Genomic DNA, 21,041 nt, shown 5'->3' with positions numbered 1-21,041 from the left:
TCCCGATATGCCGCTGTACTATAAAATTGGATACGACAAAAAAGCAAACCTTCCCCTTTATCGGTGTGCCCGTGGAACAAACTCTCTAGAGGGTGGAGTCCATCAAAACATTATCCGTGCTATTGGTTCTAGCGGTGCCGGACCACATTTGGCTGATTGCTTTCTTGCTGAGTATCGACTTCGTCATAACTTGAAGGTAAAAGGTGATATCCACTGAATTCAATTAGTTTTGATATTGAGATACCTTATATATCAAATCGGCACTATGAATCGATATTTACGTCAGTACAAGGGACATTATGATCCATGGTTGATTGAAGCATTGGTATACCTACGGATGAAGCTTGGGATTTTCGGCACTGGTGGTGCTATTGAGGAGCAAGCGGGTGCCCATGTCCAAGGCTTGGAGCTGAAAGAGTGCAGCGAGACATTTGGTATTGCAGAATTTGCACCTGACGTTGCTCGCACACTTGGGATAGACATGTCTTCAGCAGAAGAACGAAACAACGAAGAGCATCGCGACCAAATGAATACGCTCAAACCTCGGCCATACTCTCTCAACATTAGTATCAACATCTTCTTACCGCCTGGTTCTACGGCCAATCCTTTGAATAAGCGCTACATCTTTCTTGCCTAAAAACAAGGAACAAAGTATGCTGTTACCCCTGTCCACACGAAGCAGGAACTTGAAAAGTTTTAAGAAATCATCCATGGACCAGCTCAAAGAACTATTGGGGCATCAGACTGGACCAGATTGGCAAAGCTTTGGAACGCATCCACATCCAAGCCGGTAGATGGAGTAACAGTATTTTACAAGACACCAGATCATCTAAAAATACATTTCGAGCGATGGAATGAGAGACGATTGACACGCGCTAGCAAAGCAATTAGCGATGGCATTTGTGAAACGATGAACGCAGAATTGATGTCACCAAGCAGAGGATGTTCCGCATTACCTGCTAGCATACCGTCACCGCCTCCATTTGCCCTCCAATCCATAGTACAAGAAGATCTGCAAAACTCGTTACCATCATCAATAGCAGTAGCTGACCCGTCATCAGTAGCAACAACTATCTCATCATCAACACCAAACTCTCTCGGTGCATCACCATTAGGTTTTAGTCGCAATAGTCCTAGAAGAATTGCTCTGGCGCCATCACCATTGTCTACACCATCACAACCACTGTTTACAGTTAATGTACAAATCCCCAAGAAACGAGCGCGCCGTAAAAAACATGTATTACAGGGATCCTAAAGACTAAGCTACACACCCTTGGAACTATATACATATCATATTATAATCATATCTTGTTATCTACACCACTATATACTTTTACCGTCATCGATACCACTCAACAATAAACGTATTTTATTTCATGCTGCTCCCAAATAGCTTATCAAGTCTCTAAAAAAATATCGGGTTCTTCCCCAGGAATATTACTAGGGCCCTAATTTTCGCCTTTTTTCGCCTATTTTCGCCCTAGCGAAAAACCCCAAAGATTTTCCGCCTGGCGAAAAATCAACGCTGCAAAATTCTGACCTTATACATAACAAACCAAACAATAGCAAATTGCACACAATATAATATTTCATCTCTGTTATATACCATAAATGGTCTACCTGTGTGCATTTCAATTAGTTTGATAGTATAGTACAGACACTACCTGTATTATCGATGGCTAGATCGGTAAAGCTTTCTTTTCTTTGGAACAAAAAACAACCAGATAAATAATGGAGAAAAATCACTACCGAGAATCCACTCCACCAACGTTACAACAAATTGCGCAAAACATTAATCCACCAAAAAAAATTCCCAGTTGCAAAAGCAATGACTGAAAAACGAGACGAAGAATATAGCTCAAGGCGCAATAGTCTCAAGACCATTAACTGCATGCGAACTAAAAGGCTGATTGACCTCATTTTATACCTACCAGCCTTTTCCAAAGATCGCCATGGGCTAATAAAGTGGAGTATGCACTGGTTATCTTCTTCTCCCTTAAGGATTGTCGATGTGGATATAAAGATGCTAAATGTGAGCACTTCTCCACCTCTCCTGTACTACAAACACTGTTAATGGATCTAATAAGTATTTACAACACAATACCAGCACTTCCACCTCCAATGCAGCCATTGGATTATCTTATTAACAGCCTTCCAAGATCTGAGGTTGGGCCCACTCTGGGTAAATGGAATACAGCTTGGCCAGCGCACATGCGAGTTCTAAGGAAAATTGATATCCTTAGTCACACGAATGAAATCTTTCACGAGGTTGAACAAGCTCTAGAGGAAGTAATGGAGTTATCCACCACCACAACAACAACACCACACCAATGATACACTTCTCTTATGTATTATAACCGCATCTCCTCCTGACTTTTCTTTATAATTTAATTTAATTTATTTTAACTTCTTCTACAAAACTACACATGCACGTAAACAAGCGTAACTTTTCCCCTTACTGGGGGTTTTTTTTAGTTATTAGTTATAGTAACTTTTATCTACTCTAATCTGTAGATATTTTTCTTCTTATTTGTACCGCAAGGAAGCGAACATATGCCCAAAGGCGCCGGTTACCTCCGCCTTCCACTTCAATAAACGAAATATTTTAAACTACACGTGCATAAGGGTGGGAAGCCAAACAGCCAAAAAGAGAAAAAAGCAGTCAAACAACTCAGCTCCGTGGTTAAGAACCAGGCATTCTCCATGTTGACAATATAATTTCACAGCCTTATCGTTGTGTTATGGCGTAATCTTTTTAATGTTTAAGGTAACATCAAATCAAAATGCTGTTGGATTAATCCTTTTGTTTTCTTACTTTGGAATACATTTTCCCGAAATTATCTCTTCTAGACTAATTTATATTGAGCGATGGCCTTCCTCCTTTTCCAAGTGTTCGAATTTCTCGCAGCCTGGTACGTATTATTTTATGTTATTAAGCCGTTTATGTCCATGGCACCACAATACTGATGGTTTAATGCATCTTTATTCATTAACTAACAGGTACTTTGAGATCCATATGAAAAAAGAACTTACATCGCCAAACGCGGCACGTTTCGATAAAAAGATGGAAAGCTCTCCTGCATCCCAGGGACTTTGAAAGGATGTGGCCTGAGCTGCCGCGAGCAATTCAGATGGACTTTTTGGCTATCCCTGCCATGAAAAATTCCTCCACATGGTGGTGGTAGCAAAAGCTTTTTGTTTGCCGTTGCCTTGTGCTTGGTAGTCGTCGGGTTGTCAGATGTAACGAGAAGGACGCGGCACGTTTCGATAAAAAGATGGAAAGCTCTCCTGCATCCCAGGGACTTTGAAAGGATGTGGCCTGAGCTGCCGCGAGCAATTCAGATGGACTTTTTGGCTATCCCTGCCATGAAAAATTCCTCCACATGGTGGTGGTAGCAAAGCTTTTTGTTTGCCGTTGCCTTGTGCTTGGTAGTCGTCGAGTTGATATTGCCTTCTCGTGTGTTCTTTTACCGGTGCTTGTCTGGCGTTGAATAGGTAAGGACTGAATTCGACTTACAGAATTTGTTTAGTGGTTGCTGTTGGAATTATTCTTTTGTTTTCTTACTTTGGAATACATTTTCCCGAAATTATCTCTTTTATACAATTTATATTGAGCGATGGCCTTCCTCCTTTTCCAAGTGTTCGAATTTCTCGCAGCCTGGTACGTATTATTTTATGTTATTAAGCCGTTTATGTCCATGGCACCACAATACTGATGGTTTAATGCATCTTTATTCATTAACTAACAGGTACTTTGAGATCCATATGAAAAAAGAACTTACATCGCCAAACGCGGCACGTTTCGATAAAAAGATGGAAAGCTCTCCTACATCCCAGGGACTTTGAAAGGATGTGGCCTGAGCTGCCGCGAGCAATTCAGATGGACTTTTTGGCTATCCCTGCCATGAAAAATTCCTCCACATGGTGGTGGTAGCAAAAGCTTTTTGTTTGCCGTTGCCTTGTGCTTGGTAGTCGTCGGGTTGTCAGATGTAACGAGAAGGACGCGGCACGTTTCGATAAAAAGATGGAAAGCTCTCCTGCATCCCAGGGACTTTGAAAGGATGTGGCCTGAGCTGCCGCGAGCAATTCAGATGGACTTTTTGGCTATCCCTGCCATGAAAAATTCCTCCACATGGTGGTGGTAGCAAAGCTTTTTGTTTGCCGTTGCCTTGTGCTTGGTAGTCGTCGAGTTGATATTGCCTTCTCGTGTGTTCTTTTACCGGTGCTTGTCTGGCGTTGAATAGGTAAGGACTGAATTCGACTTACAGAATTTGTTTAGTGGTTGCTGTTGGAATTATTCTTTTGTTTTCTTACTTTGGAATACATTTTCCCGAAATTATCTCTTTTATACAATTTATATTGAGCGATGGCCTTCCTCCTTTTCCAAGTGTTCGAATTTCTCGCAGCCTGGTACGTATTATTTTATGTTATTAAGCCGTTTATGTCCATGGCACCACAATACTGATGGTTTAATGCATCTTTATTCATTAACTAACAGGTACTTTGAGATCCATATGAAAAAAGAACTTACATCGCCAAACGCGGCACGTTTCGATAAAAAGATGGAAAGCTCTCCTACATCCCAGGGACTTTGAAAGGATGTGGCCTGAGCTGCCGCGAGCAATTCAGATGGACTTTTTGGCTATCCCTGCCATGAAAAATTCCTCCACATGGTGGTGGTAGCAAAAGCTTTTTGTTTGCCGTTGCCTTGTGCTTGGTAGTCGTCGGGTTGTCAGATGTAACGAGAAGGACGCGGCACGTTTCGATAAAAAGATGGAAAGCTCTCCTGCATCCCAGGGACTTTGAAAGGATGTGGCCTGAGCTGCCGCGAGCAATTCAGATGGACTTTTTGGCTATCCCTGCCATGAAAAATTCCTCCACATGGTGGTGGTAGCAAAGCTTTTTGTTTGCCGTTGCCTTGTGCTTGGTAGTCGTCGAGTTGATATTGCCTTCTCGTGTGTTCTTTTACCGGTGCTTGTCTGGCGTTGAATAGGTAAGGACTGAATTCGACTTACAGAATTTGTTTTGTGGTTGCTGTTGGAATTATTCTTTTGTTTTCTTACTTTGGAATACATTTTCCCGAAATTATCTCTTTTATACAATTTATATTGAGCGATGGCCTTCCTCCTTTTCCAAGTGTTCGAATTTCTCGCAGCCTGGTACGTATTATTTTATGTTATTAAGCCGTTTATGTCCATGGCACCACAATACTGATGGTTTAATGCATCTTTATTCATTAACTAACAGGTACTTTGAGATTCATATGAAAAAAGAACTTACATCGCCAAACGCGGCACGTTTCGATAAAAAGATGGAAAGCTCTCCTGCATCCCAGGGACTTTGAAAGGATGTGGCCTGAGCTGCCGCGAGCAATTCAGATGGACTTTTTGGCTATCCCTGCCATGAAAAATTCCTCCACATGGTGGTGGTAGCAAAAGCTTTTTGTTTGCCGTTGCCTTGTGCTTGGTAGTCGTCGGGTTGTCAGATGTAACGAGAAGGACGCGGCACGTTTCGATAAAAAGATGGAAAGCTCTCCTGCATCCCAGGGACTTTGAAAGGATGTGGCCTGAGCTGCCGCGAGCAATTCAGATGGACTTTTTGGCTATCCCTGCCATGAAAAATTCCTCCACATGGTGGTGGTAGCAAAGCTTTTTGTTTGCCGTTGCCTTGTGCTTGGTAGTCGTCGAGTTGATATTGCCTTCTCGTGTGTTCTTTTACCGGTGCTTGTCTGGCGTTGAATAGGTAAGGACTGAATTCGACTTACAGAATTTGTTTTGTGGTTGCTGTTGGAATTATTCTTTTGTTTTCTTACTTTGGAATACATTTTCCCGAAATTATCTCTTTTATACAATTTATATTGAGCGATGGCCTTCCTCCTTTTCCAAGTGTTCGAATTTCTCGCAGCCTGGTACGTATTATTTTATGTTATTAAGCCGTTTATGTCCATGGCACCACAATACTGATGGTTTAATGCATCTTTATTCATTAACTAACAGGTACTTTGAGATTCATATGAAAAAAGAACTTACATCGCCAAACGCGGCACGTTTCGATAAAAAGATGGAAAGCTCTCCTGCATCCCAGGGACTTTGAAAGGATGTGGCCTGAGCTGCCGCGAGCAATTCAGATGGACTTTTTGGCTATCCCTGCCATGAAAAATTCCTCCACATGGTGGTGGTAGCAAAAGCTTTTTGTTTGCCGTTGCCTTGTGCTTGGTAGTCGTCGGGTTGTCAGATGTAACGAGAAGGACGCGGCACGTTTCGATAAAAAGATGGAAAGCTCTCCTGCATCCCAGGGACTTTGAAAGGATGTGGCCTGAGCTGCCGCGAGCAATTCAGATGGACTTTTTGGCTATCCCTGCCATGAAAAATTCCTCCACATGGTGGTGGTAGCAAAGCTTTTTGTTTGCCGTTGCCTTGTGCTTGGTAGTCGTCGAGTTGATATTGCCTTCTCGTGTGTTCTTTTACCGGTGCTTGTCTGGCGTTGAATAGGTAAGGACTGAATTCGACTTACAGAATTTGTTTTGTGGTTGCTGTTGGAATTATTCTTTTGTTTTCTTACTTTGGAATACATTTTCCCGAAATTATCTCTTTTATACAATTTATATTGAGCGATGGCCTTCCTCCTTTTCCAAGTGTTCGAATTTCTCGCAGCCTGGTACGTATTATTTTATGTTATTAAGCCGTTTATGTCCATGGCACCACAATACTGATGGTTTAATGCATCTTTATTCATTAACTAACAGGTACTTTGAGATTCATATGAAAAAAGAACTTACATCGCCAAACGCGGCACGTTTCGATAAAAAGATGGAAAGCTCTCCTGCATCCCAGGGACTTTGAAAGGATGTGGCCTGAGCTGCCGCGAGCAATTCAGATGGACTTTTTGGCTATCCCTGCCATGAAAAATTCCTCCACATGGTGGTGGTAGCAAAAGCTTTTTGTTTGCCGTTGCCTTGTGCTTGGTAGTCGTCGGGCTGTCAGATGTAACGAGAAGGACGCGGCACGTTTCGATAAAAAGATGGAAAGCTCTCCTGCATCCCAGGGACTTTGAAAGGATGTGGCCTGAGCTGCCGCGAGCAATTCAGATGGACTTTTTGGCTATCCCTGCCATGAAAAATTCCTCCACATGGTGGTGGTAGCAAAGCTTTTTGTTTGCCGTTGCCTTGTGCTTGGTAGTCGTCGAGTTGATATTGCCTTCTCGTGTGTTCTTTTACCGGTGCTTGTCTGGCGTTGAATAGGTAAGGACTGAATTCGACTTACAGAATTTGTTTTGTGGTTGCATTTTATTAACGACGGGGGGAAATGGAAATAATGATTTTGTTTGCAGTAAATATTGGCCTCTGGTAAAAAATATAACATTTGCATCAACTTTCCGACACTTAATATTTGATAATCGATGTAGTAAGGTAATAAAGATATATAGCGTTAATAATTCTATTGTATTCTAACCCAAAAATAATAGAGCAGGGAGTTAACATAACCCATGACAATATTTTATCCGATAAAGAAAAATTACACTGGGCTCCCAATTCTTGTTACAGACGAAAGACTATGTGATGAAGCGTAGGCATGCACACAAGAGTGAATAGAAAGACATATTAATGACATTATTTAACCTGTTCGTCCATCCCATCCATATTATATACAGCCATTGCATTTGTACCGCCCTTTTTTTTTCTCTTGTAAAATTAATGTATACTTGTTTATAACACTTAAAAACAATCTAGATGATGAGTGAAAGGATATTAAATGTTTCCGGATCACTTCAACAGAAAACAATTGAATTGAATTGATGTTTTATACAAGAAATTGGTTGAAGCATCTTGCCCTTTTACTAGATGTCGAGCTTATAAATATAGGCGAAACTGAAGAATAGAGTTTATGTTTGCCTGAAGAGTCGTATTTGGCTACTTTACGATAGTAATTGAAACAAGGTCTCACTGATAACATGGATTAGATGCACTTAGTAAATTTGCGAACATAGTTCGTTTCCTTGTAGGAAAAAAATTGGTGAGTATAAATAAATCTATGTAGCATCTTGGAATTAGATCGAATAGCCTGGCACGTTGCACGCCCCATGATCCCAGTAAAGATCAAGTGGATAGTTTTGAAGATGATCCGTGGTTTTGGCCTGGCAGATATGCGGAGCACATTAGTGTATGAATGAAAAAAACCCGCATAGTACACGAAGAAAACAAGCTGTGTCTGCATGAATACACTCAAGATAATTTATTGTCCATAGTAACGAAAACTGAAGTAGAAAAACATTGGCTGCTGTTCTTTGAGCTTTTTTTAACTCGATATATGTTTAATATATCTGACGAAATATATAAAGAATCTGTTCCCAGTCTATGACCTAAGGTATCCATACAAAACACTTTTCGGAGATCGCGTCCATTCTTGACGAAACCAGCATCGTGGTGTTAGATTACCTAAAATACAGAAACGCATCTCGTTAGTAAATCATAATAGACAATGTTTTCAAACAACTGTACACACACACACTTTCTCCCTATCTCTCTGTTACAGTAATCATCTGCTAGTAATTTCGACTTTGTAGATCCTGAGCAACAATTTTGTAGTTATCCGGCGTTGTCTTTTTCTTTCTGTTTTGCTTCTAAAAGTTCCTACCTACTCAGCAGTAACTACCCCATGTTCTCCTCTATGTTTATCAGCTTTATTGCCACTAGTATCATGGCATGATGAAAAAAAACGAGTACCAATGATTCCACCTTTTTTTTTGCAACAGCATCTTTGTTCTTCACATATTTCACCAGAAGGCCCTTCAAGGAGTCCTTACACTGTATTAACTTATCCACAGTGCCGTTTTTATTATTATTTTTTACCATATATAATAATCCACGACAAGGATTTGCATAAAACCGACCTGTATTGTGCTTTGTCTATGTCCATGCAAACTTATTTTGCCTTTGGGTGATTTTCACCATTGTTGGGTTCACATGTTAATACCCACGCATTGTAAATAACTGGTTCTCTCACTTCAATATAAAGATCTATGTAAATATTGCAAAAGAAAAAAATTATAGAAGAATCATCAATATCACATGATTTATTTATTTTTGGCTCCGGTCTGTAACCCAAGCTAATTCCCCCAGATAACTCATTATAAGAATTTTTTTTTTGCGACATTACTTTTTAAAAAACCTGTTTTAAAATATTCAAATGTCTGCTATATCCAAATACAAAGGAAAAGTGTTTGACACTTTAGAATCTTCATTACCAAGACGCTCCATTTTTGTGAACAAGCCTATTGAGGAATGGTCTTTCAAAAATTATGTAAAGCACCATCCACGAGCTGACCCAGCTACTATTTTGGCAAATATGAAAAAAGATCTTGACTGGTTAGCATTATGTGACCTTCCCATGGACGTCAAGCGTCATGTAGGAACACTAATTAAAGAATCAACGGTAATTTTCATTTCCCATTGAGAGTAAACCGATTGATACTAACTTTGGATAATAAAAATTAGAAAATATTCATTGACGATGTAAAGAAGTGGTTACAGTCAAACTCCAGCAGTTCTAGTACCAGTATCACGTTAAGTGGTCCTGTTGATATATTCACTGGAAACAGCCACAATATTATTCATAAATATAAAACAAGGTAATAAAATAATAGTTTCGCGAAGTATTCATCTTTTAACTTATATTTTATTTTATATAGCTCAAAAAGAGTGGCAAGTAGTAGTAAGAAGAGTAACAAGAAAGCACGTTTCAAAGAAGAAAAACCAAAGGATCGGTCTATTAATAATGATAATAATGATGATCGTGGAGCGGTCAGTATACGCAGCACTCTTTTTTTTTCTCGTATGTAGTTCTAATATGATATTGTTTTATTTATTAGGATAGTAGCAGTGATGATGATTCTCTATTCAACGATCAAGAGGAAGAGCGAGAAAACATAAATGAAACTGAAGAGCATGGTGGATCTGTGGTTGGTTTTTTCAACGTTTGCTTTTATTATTGTCATGATTTTTATTGACAAGTACGTATATTAGGTTGGCTCCAAAACGAAAGATTTTTTTGATATTGACAATGACACGTTGACAACGACTACTCCACAACAGCTCGATGTCACCGAAATTATTCCGAGCACAGCTTCATCATCATCAACATCAATTACAAGATCAGCACTCTTTCAATGGGCATATACCTTGGTAAGTTTTGTTTTTCTTGTTGATTTTAATTTTGCTCTTTTTTTTGTATAACTTCTAATATTCACTTTTAAACTATCGTTAATAGTATCTCAAGAAATCGGTTACTATGTCTACAACGGTATTAGGTATCATTCGAGAACAAAGAGCGGTGTCTGTTTCCGATGCGTTAACGAAAATGGCTGCCAATCTATTGGAGGACTGGACAACAAGTGATGTAGATGATGCATATCGATTCACATTAAGGTAATACTTTTTGTTTTGGTCAATTGTAAATATAGCAGCTAGCACCCATTCTAAAACATAAATTATTATTGAATAGTTTGTCATTGTCGTTGATTGTTGATGTCGCAAATAATAATACAAGCAAAAAAATGTTAAAAGCATTGGAGCCATCTCATGTCCATGAAGTCAAGGAGCACAGCAAAAGCCAAAGTAACACCATAAAAGAATTGCCCGCTTTTTTATCATTGATATTTAAGGAAACGATTGAAGTATGTGTATTATTCATGGGGGATCGGTTCAAATGATGTATGCGATCAACAAACCAACCTTTTTTATTATTCAATTTGTAGTTGTTGGAGTTGGAAGGAGAACACCCAGCTTTAAGATACTTATCCAATGCCGCTTCTAAACAATTGGAAACAGAAAAAGATAACATCAATCTTCAAGTCATTGATATTCTCACTTATGTGTATGTTGGAGGAATTATTATGCCATGTATCTGTGCTACTTTTTATCTCATTTATTGACTGCTTTTATCATTTATGTTTGTAATATAGTATTCGAAACGTGAAAAAATGGGGAAATGAAAAAGGAGCAACTGAAGTAGACTGGACCCACCGCTTAGTTTCATTGTTAGATATTTTGTTACGGGATACGGATTTGTCAGTTAGAATGTAAGTGTTAAATAGAAAGGATGGGCGGATGGCAAAGGCTACTATAGTGACTGAAGCAAATATGTTTTTTTATCAAGGGGAGAAAAATGTAGCATGGCCACAAAAGTTGTACGACAAGCAAATGAACATGCATTTGGTGATAAAGAAAAAATATCCAGTATTGTTGGAAGAAAAATTGATGTAATCATGGAACACGACGAATTTGAACTCTCAGCATCGGAATGGAAATCTGCCGGAGCTGGAGACAGTTTAGTTGACAAACAGCATAACAAGAATCTTCGAGTCAATGCATGTGTGCTATTACAAATATTACGATTACCTTTTGATGGATTCAATAATGATATCAGTATCTTATCTATGGAGTGGACAGGTAATCACTTGTATATTTTTTTTTTGCTATAAAAAAAAGTGTTGGCTCCTCAATATCTTTTTTTTTCTTTTAGGGGCTGAAGGAAAATTGGTTTCGATGAAGAGATATAATAATTATTTTGTTGGCACAACCATTGGTGACATGTACTTACCCTTGACATTGGACGATATTAGTGATTTCCATAAAACACTCACTTTATTATTGCATTGGAAGGTTAGTGGCATTTTATATACTGTGACATCTGCTTGAAGGGGTGACAAATACTAATATGCTGTAAACTTAGAATGAACATCTTAAGTTACGAAAAGTAGTCCGTGGCCCTCTACTTAGACAAAGAAGATTTGAACGATCACGATCCAATTATACCTCATCTATAGCCACTTCAGCAAATACAAACCCTGATATATTTTTCACTCCAACCCAAGATAGATCATCCAATTGATTTCGTCTTTGTCAATATTCCCCCACTTCTTTAACACTGTTGTTAGTATTTACCCGTTTTCTCTCTCTTCGTGCTGTTCCATATTGTATCAACCAGAAATTATCTCAACAATTATATACCTTGTATCATGATTAATACAAACCTTTTTTATTTGAGTATGTACATATCAATTTGTTTCAAAACATATAGAATAACGATACACAAAAGGTGTCTTATCCTCTCATCTATTTCTCTGTCTTTCTCGTTATTATTATTAATATTATTATTATTATTGAACGCCGCGCCATGAATAATTTCTTCTCTTTTCTAAAGTTTCAGGAACCTAAAACAGCAGTATTGTTCACATATTATAATAGAAAGATTATTGGCACCAACAAAACTACAAATAAACAAGTATGTCCCCTTCCGTCATATAACGAATAATTTTAACCAACAAGCTATGGAACAAAAAAAAAATCCACCTCACTTCACAGGCTCAATTCATTTTCATGGGAACCTTTGACACATCACCCTATATGCATAACCTGTACTATTCAAACTCTTTTTTTCCAAATTGTTACTTTGAAGAAGATCTTGTAGATGATTGTACCAGGATATTTTCGGTTCAATTGTTTTTTTGACTTGCTCTCATCCAATTTTGATTAATATACAACCTTTTTTCCTCTCTTTTCTTCCATTTTCATATCATTTGTTGTTGTTTTGCTGATCACACGCTAAACTATAGTTTTTTATATCATACTATACTATCAAACTAATTAAAATGCACACAGGTAGACCATTCGTGGTATAAAACAGAGATGAGATATTATATTGTGTGCAATTTGTTATTATTTGGTTTGCTATGTGTAATGCCAAATTGAAAATATGGCTTGCGCCAAAATGAAAAAAAAAACCAAGTGCCAAGTAAAAAACCACTGTCAGCCATTCTAATTTTTTCATGCGCCAAGTTATATTCCCCATCTGCCAAATGGAAATTCGTGTCACGCCAAATTGAAAAGCAAGATGCACCAAACATTAGTGAAAATCCTGTACGTATTTTTTCCTTTCTTTACAATGTTTGTTGTGACCGGTAGATGAAAATTCCTCACTACAGATATGGCCACCGAGCTGATTTCCATCAAGCTCGCCCCCAAGTTTAAGGACCTTCCCCCCCCGCGTCACCATCTCCAGTAGTGGTGGTTCCCGCAAGTGCCGGACGTTGCCCCTTGATGGTTGCTTCAAGTGCCGCCAGCAAGGCCACTCCCACGAGGCGTGCCCCACCACTGCGCTCAAGCGCTCTATTGAGGAACTCGATGACCGGATGTCCGAAGTCAGCCTAGCTGACCAGCCCGCGTCGTCCTCCTACCGCCGTGCCTCCGCCTCTTCGGAATCCGATTCCGATGGCCTCGCCGCCCTGGTCCGCGACCAAGAGTGGGCACAGCAAGCCCGGGCACAGCTCCGCTCGCCCTCTGGTTCTTCCTCGCCACTGCCCCCCAAGCAGGCAACTAGGTCGGACCGCTCCGTCCCAAAGGGCCAAGCAATCAAAGCAGCACCAGCAACCAAGTTCTGGTGGCTGCAGCAAGGGCAAGGACCCGGACCGTGGCGCTCGTTGCGACCCTCCTCGTCCTCCCCCAACCCCCTCTACATAATCTGTAGTTGTCTCTCTGTTGTCTTTCTTCCTTGTATTTTTTTTAAATATATGAATTTACACAACACAATGATTTCTTTCCTCAATGTACGCGGTCTTTCTCATCATGCTAGTCGACCGGACTGAGAGATCAAATGCTGCGCCATGTGCCAACCGCATGAAAGATGAATCGATTTCGGAAAGATAGTATCGATGGCAGTGATGAGCGCCTTCTCCTTATCAGTATTGAAGATACCGACATCACCTTCGGGCCAAATAGTATCACGCATGGTTTTCGTAACCCATAGATACGAATCGGTTTTTCCATTGACGACGACTGTTGATGCGATTAATATATTGTGTAGCGACGTCGTACCAAGGTTACTGATCCCAACAACGTTGATTAGCGGCATCTTGCTGTTGTTCGTTCCATACGTCGCATCGAGACTGATGACTTCTTTAAATCGCCTTGCTTTTTCCAAGCCAACTTGATGCGTAACGAACAGTGCTTCCAATGTTTCCATTTTACTATCTATGCGATATCTTACGATATATTGATTGCTGACCAAGAAGCTGAATAGTTTTCTGAATGCACCAGATTTGTCGTCCTCGAATATTTTTTGTAAATATCCTTGATCGTCACGATTGTGCCTTCGTCGTTGTTTTGTAATTCTTGACAAATCTTGGCTGGTTTGATAGAAGTCTCTGTCATTGACAAGATGCGACGGGCAATATCAGCTGTTGGCTTTCGATGTTGATGGTAAGATGCTGTTCGTTACTGTCAAATAAATGATTGTGGCTGTCGGCGCTGCTGACACGTTTAATCACCCATTTTTTGATTTTCTGCATGTATGAGCCAAAGAGCTCCCAAGCACAACCGGTTTTCTGTGTCGATACCAGTCTTACGTTCATCATCGTCGATGTCATGACAGTTCCTGTAGACACCCCCATGGACACAGTGAATGTACTGTAGATATTTCGACTGTTGCTGCGCTTGATGGATGTTGTAAACTGAATCTTTAGGGCCATCTCTTGAACCTTGCTCGGAACTGTTTTTTCGAATCATATTTGGTGCCAATAAGATCAACCATGGTATCTGTTCTTGTAGCGTTCAATTTGATAGAAAAGGGGATTTATCCTTTTTCTTTATAAACTTGTCAACTTATATAATAGACACTTCGTAGCTTTATCAGTCATGGTAGTAGTAAACCATTTCATAAGCTCAACGCCTACGACGCCATCATGGCAATTGCAACACTCCAAATACTCCTCTTCCTTTTATAGTCCTTTGTTAGTATATTTATAGAGCAACTGTTTATTTTTGTGTGACTGTTTGGTTTATTTGAGGTAAAATGGAGTGTCGAGTCACTTTTTTGGAGTGTCCCTAGTAATACCCTATACGAAAAGCAACGCCGGATGACATTTATCTTACACAAAGCCTCGTCACTTTGGTGAACCGAACATTTCGAAGCGATAGCTGTAAGTGCAGTTTACATCGAGTCTAGTAAAACCTTTTCATATGATATCATAAACCCCCATGATGCTCCGTATAACCAACGAACATCATTGAGAACAGCTTGCGATTATGCCTAAGGTTAATAAGTAGAAAATCACGACACGTTTTCTACTGTATCTTCTGTTCACCCTTTAACTCGCGTTCTTAAGCTAGCTATAACCAGTCCCTTGTGTCAATGACCAAGATATGAAATATGCCGCAGGTATATTCTTTTCTTTGTATTTAACGAAATCTCATTTATATTTACGTATGCTTTTTTTTAGATAAATCATAAAGTTCAAAGTACCGTTTCCAGACGCCTTATAAATGCTATAATTCTGCCAACTGTTAACTTTCAGCTCTGTCAACTACAAAAAACTCTCCTGTTGTATGTACTCCACCAACGCACTATGTACGGTTTAACGCGTAATAGAAATACAGTCGACCCCCGTTAACATCAACCCTCAGGGTACCAGCAAAAGTGTTGACCATTTCGAGGGTTGACGACCACCGGGGATAGAGAATAGGCAAAATTTTTAACTGCTTTATTTAAAAGGGTACGAGCGAATCGGTTGACGCTTTTGGGGGTTGACGTTAACGGGGGTTGACTGTACTATATATAAGAGTAGCAATGTAGCACTTTTATATAGAAATGTATGTACTGTAGCCGAATACTTCTGCGTTAACACCATCGGTAATAACTAGCAAGCACAAAAATAATGGACTGACGACATGTATGTTTTCTTTGTTGGAGATTAAACTACCCATGCAAAGGTAGTAATAAGATAAATAATTTATTTGTATTATAAGTACAAGGTATTTTCTTTTTTTAATTCGTACAGAAAAATGCAAGGATGTGTAAAATATGTTTACATGCAGAGTTGATGATGTGAATATTAAGATGAAAGGGGAAATATATAAATACGCGTGACACTGCAGATCAAGCGAACATGACAGCGATGACCAAGAAAGAAAGGGGGTAATCTATATGGTATTTTTACTCACGCTCATCCTTCTGTTCGTATCCGGAATAGTGACGCAGTCGTGCACCGTAAATTTTAAGAAGGATCAAACAACCCATAGAAACGTAGGTTAAAGCAGCCAAAAACACACATGTCCATCCAGGGCCGATTGCTTTGACCATGGGGTTGGCACATAACGTCTATAACATTTTTGTACCGGTGAGTTACAGTTTCCCGCGCATCCATTGCACACACTACTATAATTTTTTCTACTAACCAGGACGCATGCAAACAACATTCTGACCAAGTTTGCAGCAGCAGTAAACGAGGCACCAATGCCCGGAGCAGAGTCCACGAGGTAAGCACTCAGTGCAGTCATCATCTGATTCATGCCAAAGTTCTGGATACCGAAACCAATGATACCCGTCCAGTAACTCATTCCGGTGCCAATGCCCCAACCAAACAACAAGAGACCGAATGGCATCAGGATCAAACCAGAAGGCCAGAGGTTGATGGCGATACGGTCCTCGACCATGGCACGGCCTCCGCGCTTTGCACGTGCATGCATCAACAAACGATCTGATAAGAAAGTGTTGACAAAGGCACCGCACAGGTTACCCACACCAGCACCAAGGTAACTGAGACCTATCGAGCGGGTTGTAAATCAGAGCAAAAGTTCGCCAGTCCCTGTCAAATCTACCCGTTTTAGAAAAATATTCTTTACCTGTTTGCCATGGAACAAATCCATAATTGTTCTCGAAAAGATCAGGGATGATTGTTTCAACACAGAACATGGCACCGAATGAGACGCCCATGACCAGGGAAGCGAGCAATACGTGAGGATGACGCAGGTATAAGAAGGGTCGGATCGGATTCAAAGGCTTTTTCTTTTTCGCAACCGCGTCATTATGAGGAATAGCGGCTATTGTCCCACTTGTCTTTGAATTTGTTGATGGAGTGGCGGGACTTGAGATCTGCGTGCTCGCGGAGTCTTGGTCGCCACCACCCTCATCCTCCTCCACGGATTGCTCTTGCTGCTTTTCATTCTCTTTGACAGTCGTTGGCAAGGCAACGTCCCACTTGTCGTTCTCGCGATAGGTCTCCGGGTAGATGAAAATGATCATTAAAATCACCATGAATGCAAATGCGAAACAGAACCAAAAGGTTGCACGCCAGTTCAAGTCGCTCATGATCAAGAACCCACCCAAAATAGGACCTAGAAAAAAAAAGAGTTGAGTGATCTGAAACATGCTAGATGGATTTGTCCTTCCCCCCCCCGCCCGGCCGCCCTTTTCTTCGGTATTCCTCCTTACCGATCAATGGACCGAAGAAAACACCGAAAAAGTATTTGCCAAAAGCTGCGCCACGTTGTTCGATTGGATAACAGTCAGCAATCACACCAGCACCGACAGATTGGCCACAGGAAGCACCCAGTGCTTGAACGCACCGCAGAACGACAAGGCCCCAAATGTTATTGACGAGTGCTGCTCCCAGAGAAGCAAGGCCAAAAATGGCCATGGATACAATAAACAGAAATCGCCGAATGCGGTAATAATCAGATATGGCAGCCCAAAAGACTGGCGCCAATCCCATAAACAAAATGAACAGCGCAGCTGTCAAAGTCGTCGCGATGGAAGGAGCATCCAGATCGACAGTGATATCAGGAATACCTAATACGATCGTTTTTTTTTTTGATTCGGTGAATGAATACAACCATCCACACATCACCGTTATTATTATTTTTTACCAGGGAAATAGATTGTGCTGGAAAATCCAGAGCTTGCCGCACACATGGCAAGAATGACGAGGACGATGGCCTTGACTCGACTCGACAATAGACGGGGATCCTCATCCACCGGGGGACGGATGGATAGCCGGGATATTAAAACATGCTTCAACCGAGAATGATATGCCATCTCAATTTTTCACGGCAAGAGAATGGAGGATGGGGGAGTAAGAAGGGTCGGTTAATAAGGGTGGGAAAGCAAGGTGGGGAAGAGTCTCTCGGTGTGTGCGAGCACAAGTGTGTCTGCGCTCCCCTTTATATAGGATGTACACAGGCAGCGGTGTTCCAAAGCTCTCTATTTTCTTGGGTAAAATAACAGTAGTGGGATCAGAAACATGTGCAACCATTCTTCTGTGTGTTAGTCTGTGTTGTGGAAGAACTCCTCCTCGGCGTTGGACGGACAGCTCCCCGCTCTGACTTACGCGAGGTGTATATTTTTTTTACTATCAGGAAGAGGGCAGCAGCCCTCTGATAAGGAACTTTTACCCTTTTAACAATTGTGCGTTTTTTTAAGAAGCATCCTTTCGCTCTTAATCTCGGTCCGATACGAAACAATCACGGGTGGGGGATGATGATAGTATGCAGGTGCATCGGTGCTTTGCGTACCATCTTTAGATTTCATATAATAAAGTAGTAACGATGCATTGCTGTCAGAAGACATCGTGTCGATGAATGGGGTGCATTTCACTTGAAGCGTGTTGTATTACTCTGCCACCCGGAAAACAAACAATAGGCATCTTTAAACATGATATTGGTTGTTGTTGTTGTTGGACCGAGTGATACTGGATTTTTTTTCTCACGCATTACAGTTGGTGTCACTGATGACGCCGTTGTTCGCCACGAAGTTGGCGGTTACTGTGAAAGAGAGAGAGAGAGAGAGAGAGAGAGAGAGAGAGAGAGAGAGAGACTAATCGCCATGACCCACAATGACGATTCTTTATAAAGATCATTATAAACCTACAATGACAACGACATGGTCACTAGGGATAGCTATTGCTTTCTTCTTTTGCCTTGGTAACTTATTGTCTGCAGTTGTTGACTCGTTGTCACGAAAATGTTCAAAAAATGTATATCTCAGCTTTTTATGACCGTATTTAATCAAAAGAGCAAGACTCGCTCTCTCAGACGTGTCAATGCGCAAAAACATAAGCATGATCCAAGCATGGAGAGCGCCCGTTCTGAGATCGTTTGTTTTATATCAGCTGCAATTTTACCCAGAACAAAAAAGGGTTATGCACTATCAGCCACGGAAGGTATGTGTCCGAGCAGCACCATTGTTGCAAGATGATGATGCATTCACAGCAACTCTCTCCTATCTTTTTTATAATTTGGCGGGAATTCTTCCCGCTGACTGCTATCATCAGAGATTCCATATGCTCCCCACAGCTCTCCTCCCAATGCCCCGCCTTTTCTATAATCGGAAACGTCTCGAAGCAATTGACGCATGCAGTAATCAAGTTTTGACAGAACACACACCGGAGACCCGCCTTTCTTGGTTTTTTAATTTTTTGATTGTATGTAATTGCGTTGCGTTGCGTGTATATATGTTGATGGGGTGGGGGGTGGGGGAGAAAGAATAGAAAAACAGATCTAAGCGTTGGTGTAGCATCTCATGGGGAATGCAGCTATAGAAAGAAAGAGTATATATGTTAATGTATCGTTTCTCCTTTTTTCCTAAGCAGCATCATGCTCTAAAAAACAAACAAACTTACGATCTCCAGGGTGCACGAAATCTGACGATTCCACCCACTTCACCTCATGACCCCAGTTGGGGGTGGGAGCCAAGTTTTGCTTGCTGTACAACTTCTTGCTGTTCAAGACCTGAACAAGCGGCTTTTCCTCGGTCACCTTGGCAGGAGTGATGGGTTGGTCATCAGAACCAGCGGGAGGAAGGCTTGAAACAGTTGATGTTAGATGTCCTGTCCGTTTCGTTGCTAGCACATATCTCTAAGATGATTTTTACCTAGCTTGGACCGAAGCACCTTCAAGAAGACCAGCGACCTTGGATTGAGTGTACACAGCCAAACGAGGATAGTTTCGACGAACATCACGTTGGAAATAGTAGTTGTTGTTCACGTTGGATGCATGTGTAGTGGGATACTTGTACTTTTCTGTTCGGGAACTAATAAAAAAACATAAACGTTGATTTTGTTGTTTCGCGTTCAATGTAGGTAGTCATAAGTTTGGTGTTCTTTCTTCTTCCGTCTCAAATATATATTGCAAGGTATCTAATTCGCGATCGTCGCGTCTTATACTCGTAGTAACTGTTGGGAACGTTGTTGCTTACCCGACAGCAGGTGTACGGAATTTGCCCACAGCGGGCATACCGTCAGTCGACAATGGGTTCTAAATTGTAAAAAAGCAAATCAATTATTTGAATCGTGTTGATGCATTGAATACACGCTATACTATGTATATGTGTTTATGTATAATTCCAAGTAAACAAAAAATGAGACGTTACCACCGAGAAATATTTCTTCACCCAAGCCCAGGTCTTTGAATTCCACGACATAATTATAAATGTAGACTAGTAAACAAAGATAATTGAGAGTGAGTTTTTACAACTAGTTTATACATAATCAGGAGGATGCCATGGGCACACTATATATATACCTTTTGGTCTTTGTTCGTTCCACCGCAGTGTGCTGAAAGCCGGGTTGTCGATTAAAAAACAATCAACGTCACAACCTGGGCTGCGTTTGCGGATATTTTGGAATTGGCCAATGAGAAGCTCGCACAGAAATAGCGATGGTTAGTTAAAAGAGAAATAAATAAATTGATTTTATTTTATATGACTATGTGTTGTAGAGCAACGGGAAATATATAGCAGTGAATGCCACAACGAGTTAAAGCGACTAAAATATGGAGATGATATATTACTGTTAAGTCCCTCAGTGCAAGTTGCTACGTAGGTCCTGGGATCTTTGCTTGTTTGGCTTCCATCTCTCATATACGCCTCTCCTTTGTAAATAACTGTTCGCTAGATAGCATCGCAAATTATGCTACTACGATTACTGCCCCTCAGGTGTTGTGTCACTTAGCTCAAAGTCCACGATACTAAAGTGATAGAGATCATTCTTTGTACACCGGTGGTCCGAGAAAGGGTTTGATATGGATTTTGTAAGGCGAGGTTTACATTAGGGAAAATGATATAATGGCAAGCATTTGTCTAGTTACTAACAAACTAGTAGCTTGTGTCATCCTTATTTCCAAAAATTATATCGAAAGCAAGGGGATTTCCACGACCTGGCGCATCTGAGCTTCGGTGGAAGAAGCGAGGGGTAGCCAGTACAGCGACCTATTG

General features: G+C 40.7%; 4 protein-coding genes across 4 annotated transcripts; 2 read left to right on the top strand and 2 right to left on the bottom strand.

Moving 5' to 3' along the window:
* The first annotated feature begins 9,086 nt into the window (after positions 1-9,086).
* Positions 9,087-10,055, top strand: BDB00DRAFT_26948 (uncharacterized protein). Its single transcript, XM_053116732.1, has 5 exons — positions 9,087-9,431; positions 9,494-9,627; positions 9,688-9,799; positions 9,876-9,957; positions 10,022-10,055. Exons 1-4 carry the CDS (start codon positions 9,186-9,188, stop codon positions 9,879-9,881), a joined length of 498 nt encoding a protein of 165 aa, XP_052975051.1. The 5' UTR covers positions 9,087-9,185; the 3' UTR covers positions 9,882-9,957; positions 10,022-10,055.
* Positions 9,917-11,962, top strand: BDB00DRAFT_26912 (uncharacterized protein). The gene is made up of 8 exons (XM_053116730.1): positions 9,917-10,180; positions 10,266-10,423; positions 10,500-10,671; positions 10,753-10,871; positions 10,960-11,076; positions 11,169-11,446; positions 11,520-11,659; positions 11,730-11,962. The coding sequence occupies exons 2-8, from the start codon at positions 10,287-10,289 to the stop codon at positions 11,886-11,888; spliced, it is 1,122 nt and encodes a 373-aa protein (XP_052975050.1). The 5' UTR covers positions 9,917-10,180; positions 10,266-10,286; the 3' UTR covers positions 11,889-11,962.
* A 3,807-nt stretch (positions 11,963-15,769) lies between these two features.
* On the bottom strand, positions 15,770-18,081 carry BDB00DRAFT_846492 (major facilitator superfamily domain-containing protein). Its single transcript, XM_053125164.1, has 5 exons — positions 17,699-18,081; positions 17,265-17,621; positions 16,676-17,167; positions 16,229-16,596; positions 15,770-16,151 (listed from the first exon to the last, which is right to left on the bottom strand). The coding sequence occupies exons 1-5, from the start codon at positions 17,865-17,867 to the stop codon at positions 15,987-15,989; spliced, it is 1,551 nt and encodes a 516-aa protein (XP_052975049.1). The 5' UTR covers positions 17,868-18,081; the 3' UTR covers positions 15,770-15,986.
* An 812-nt stretch (positions 18,082-18,893) lies between these two features.
* On the bottom strand, positions 18,894-20,331 carry BDB00DRAFT_846489 (uncharacterized protein). The gene is made up of 5 exons (XM_053125163.1): positions 20,199-20,331; positions 20,025-20,083; positions 19,701-19,859; positions 19,450-19,631; positions 18,894-19,362 (listed from the first exon to the last, which is right to left on the bottom strand). The coding sequence occupies exons 1-5, from the start codon at positions 20,247-20,249 to the stop codon at positions 19,328-19,330; spliced, it is 486 nt and encodes a 161-aa protein (XP_052975048.1). The 5' UTR covers positions 20,250-20,331; the 3' UTR covers positions 18,894-19,327.
* Positions 20,332-21,041: the final 710 nt, after the last annotated feature.

This window comes from Zychaea mexicana (genome assembly GCF_025766255.1).
Source record: "Zychaea mexicana strain RSA 1403 chromosome Unknown BDB00scaffold_101, whole genome shotgun sequence".
Lineage (NCBI taxonomy): Eukaryota > Fungi > Mucoromycota > Mucoromycetes > Mucorales > Lichtheimiaceae > Zychaea > Zychaea mexicana.
The sequence above is the reverse complement of the archived record's forward strand: the minus strand, read 5'-3'. Positions and strand labels throughout refer to the sequence as shown.

Coding starts and splice junctions, on each gene's coding strand:
- BDB00DRAFT_26948 (XM_053116732.1), top strand. CDS start 9,186: ATGTCTGCTATATCCAAATACAAAGGAAAAGTGTTTGACACTTTAGAA. Junction 9,432..9,493: donor CACTAATTAAAGAATCAACG/GTAATTTTCATT, acceptor AATAAAAATTAG/AAAATATTCATTGACGATGT. Junction 9,628..9,687: donor ATTCATAAATATAAAACAAG/GTAATAAAATAA, acceptor TATTTTATATAG/CTCAAAAAGAGTGGCAAGTA.
- BDB00DRAFT_26912 (XM_053116730.1), top strand. CDS start 10,287: ATGTCTACAACGGTATTAGGTATCATTCGAGAACAAAGAGCGGTGTCT. Junction 10,672..10,752: donor TATTTAAGGAAACGATTGAA/GTATGTGTATTA, acceptor TTCAATTTGTAG/TTGTTGGAGTTGGAAGGAGA. Junction 11,077..11,168: donor ACGGATTTGTCAGTTAGAAT/GTAAGTGTTAAA, acceptor AGAAAAATGTAG/CATGGCCACAAAAGTTGTAC.
- BDB00DRAFT_846492 (XM_053125164.1), bottom strand. CDS start 17,867: ATGGCATATCATTCTCGGTTGAAGCATGTTTTAATATCCCGGCTATCC. Junction 17,622..17,698: donor CAGCACAATCTATTTCCCTG/GTAAAAAATAAT, acceptor CGATCGTATTAG/GTATTCCTGATATCACTGTC. Junction 16,597..16,675: donor ATTTGTTCCATGGCAAACAG/GTAAAGAATATT, acceptor CCCGCTCGATAG/GTCTCAGTTACCTTGGTGCT.
- BDB00DRAFT_846489 (XM_053125163.1), bottom strand. CDS start 20,249: ATGTCGTGGAATTCAAAGACCTGGGCTTGGGTGAAGAAATATTTCTCG. Junction 20,084..20,198: donor TGAAGAAATATTTCTCGGTG/GTAACGTCTCAT, acceptor TTTACAATTTAG/AACCCATTGTCGACTGACGG. Junction 19,632..19,700: donor GGTGCTTCGGTCCAAGCTAG/GTAAAAATCATC, acceptor AACTGTTTCAAG/CCTTCCTCCCGCTGGTTCTG.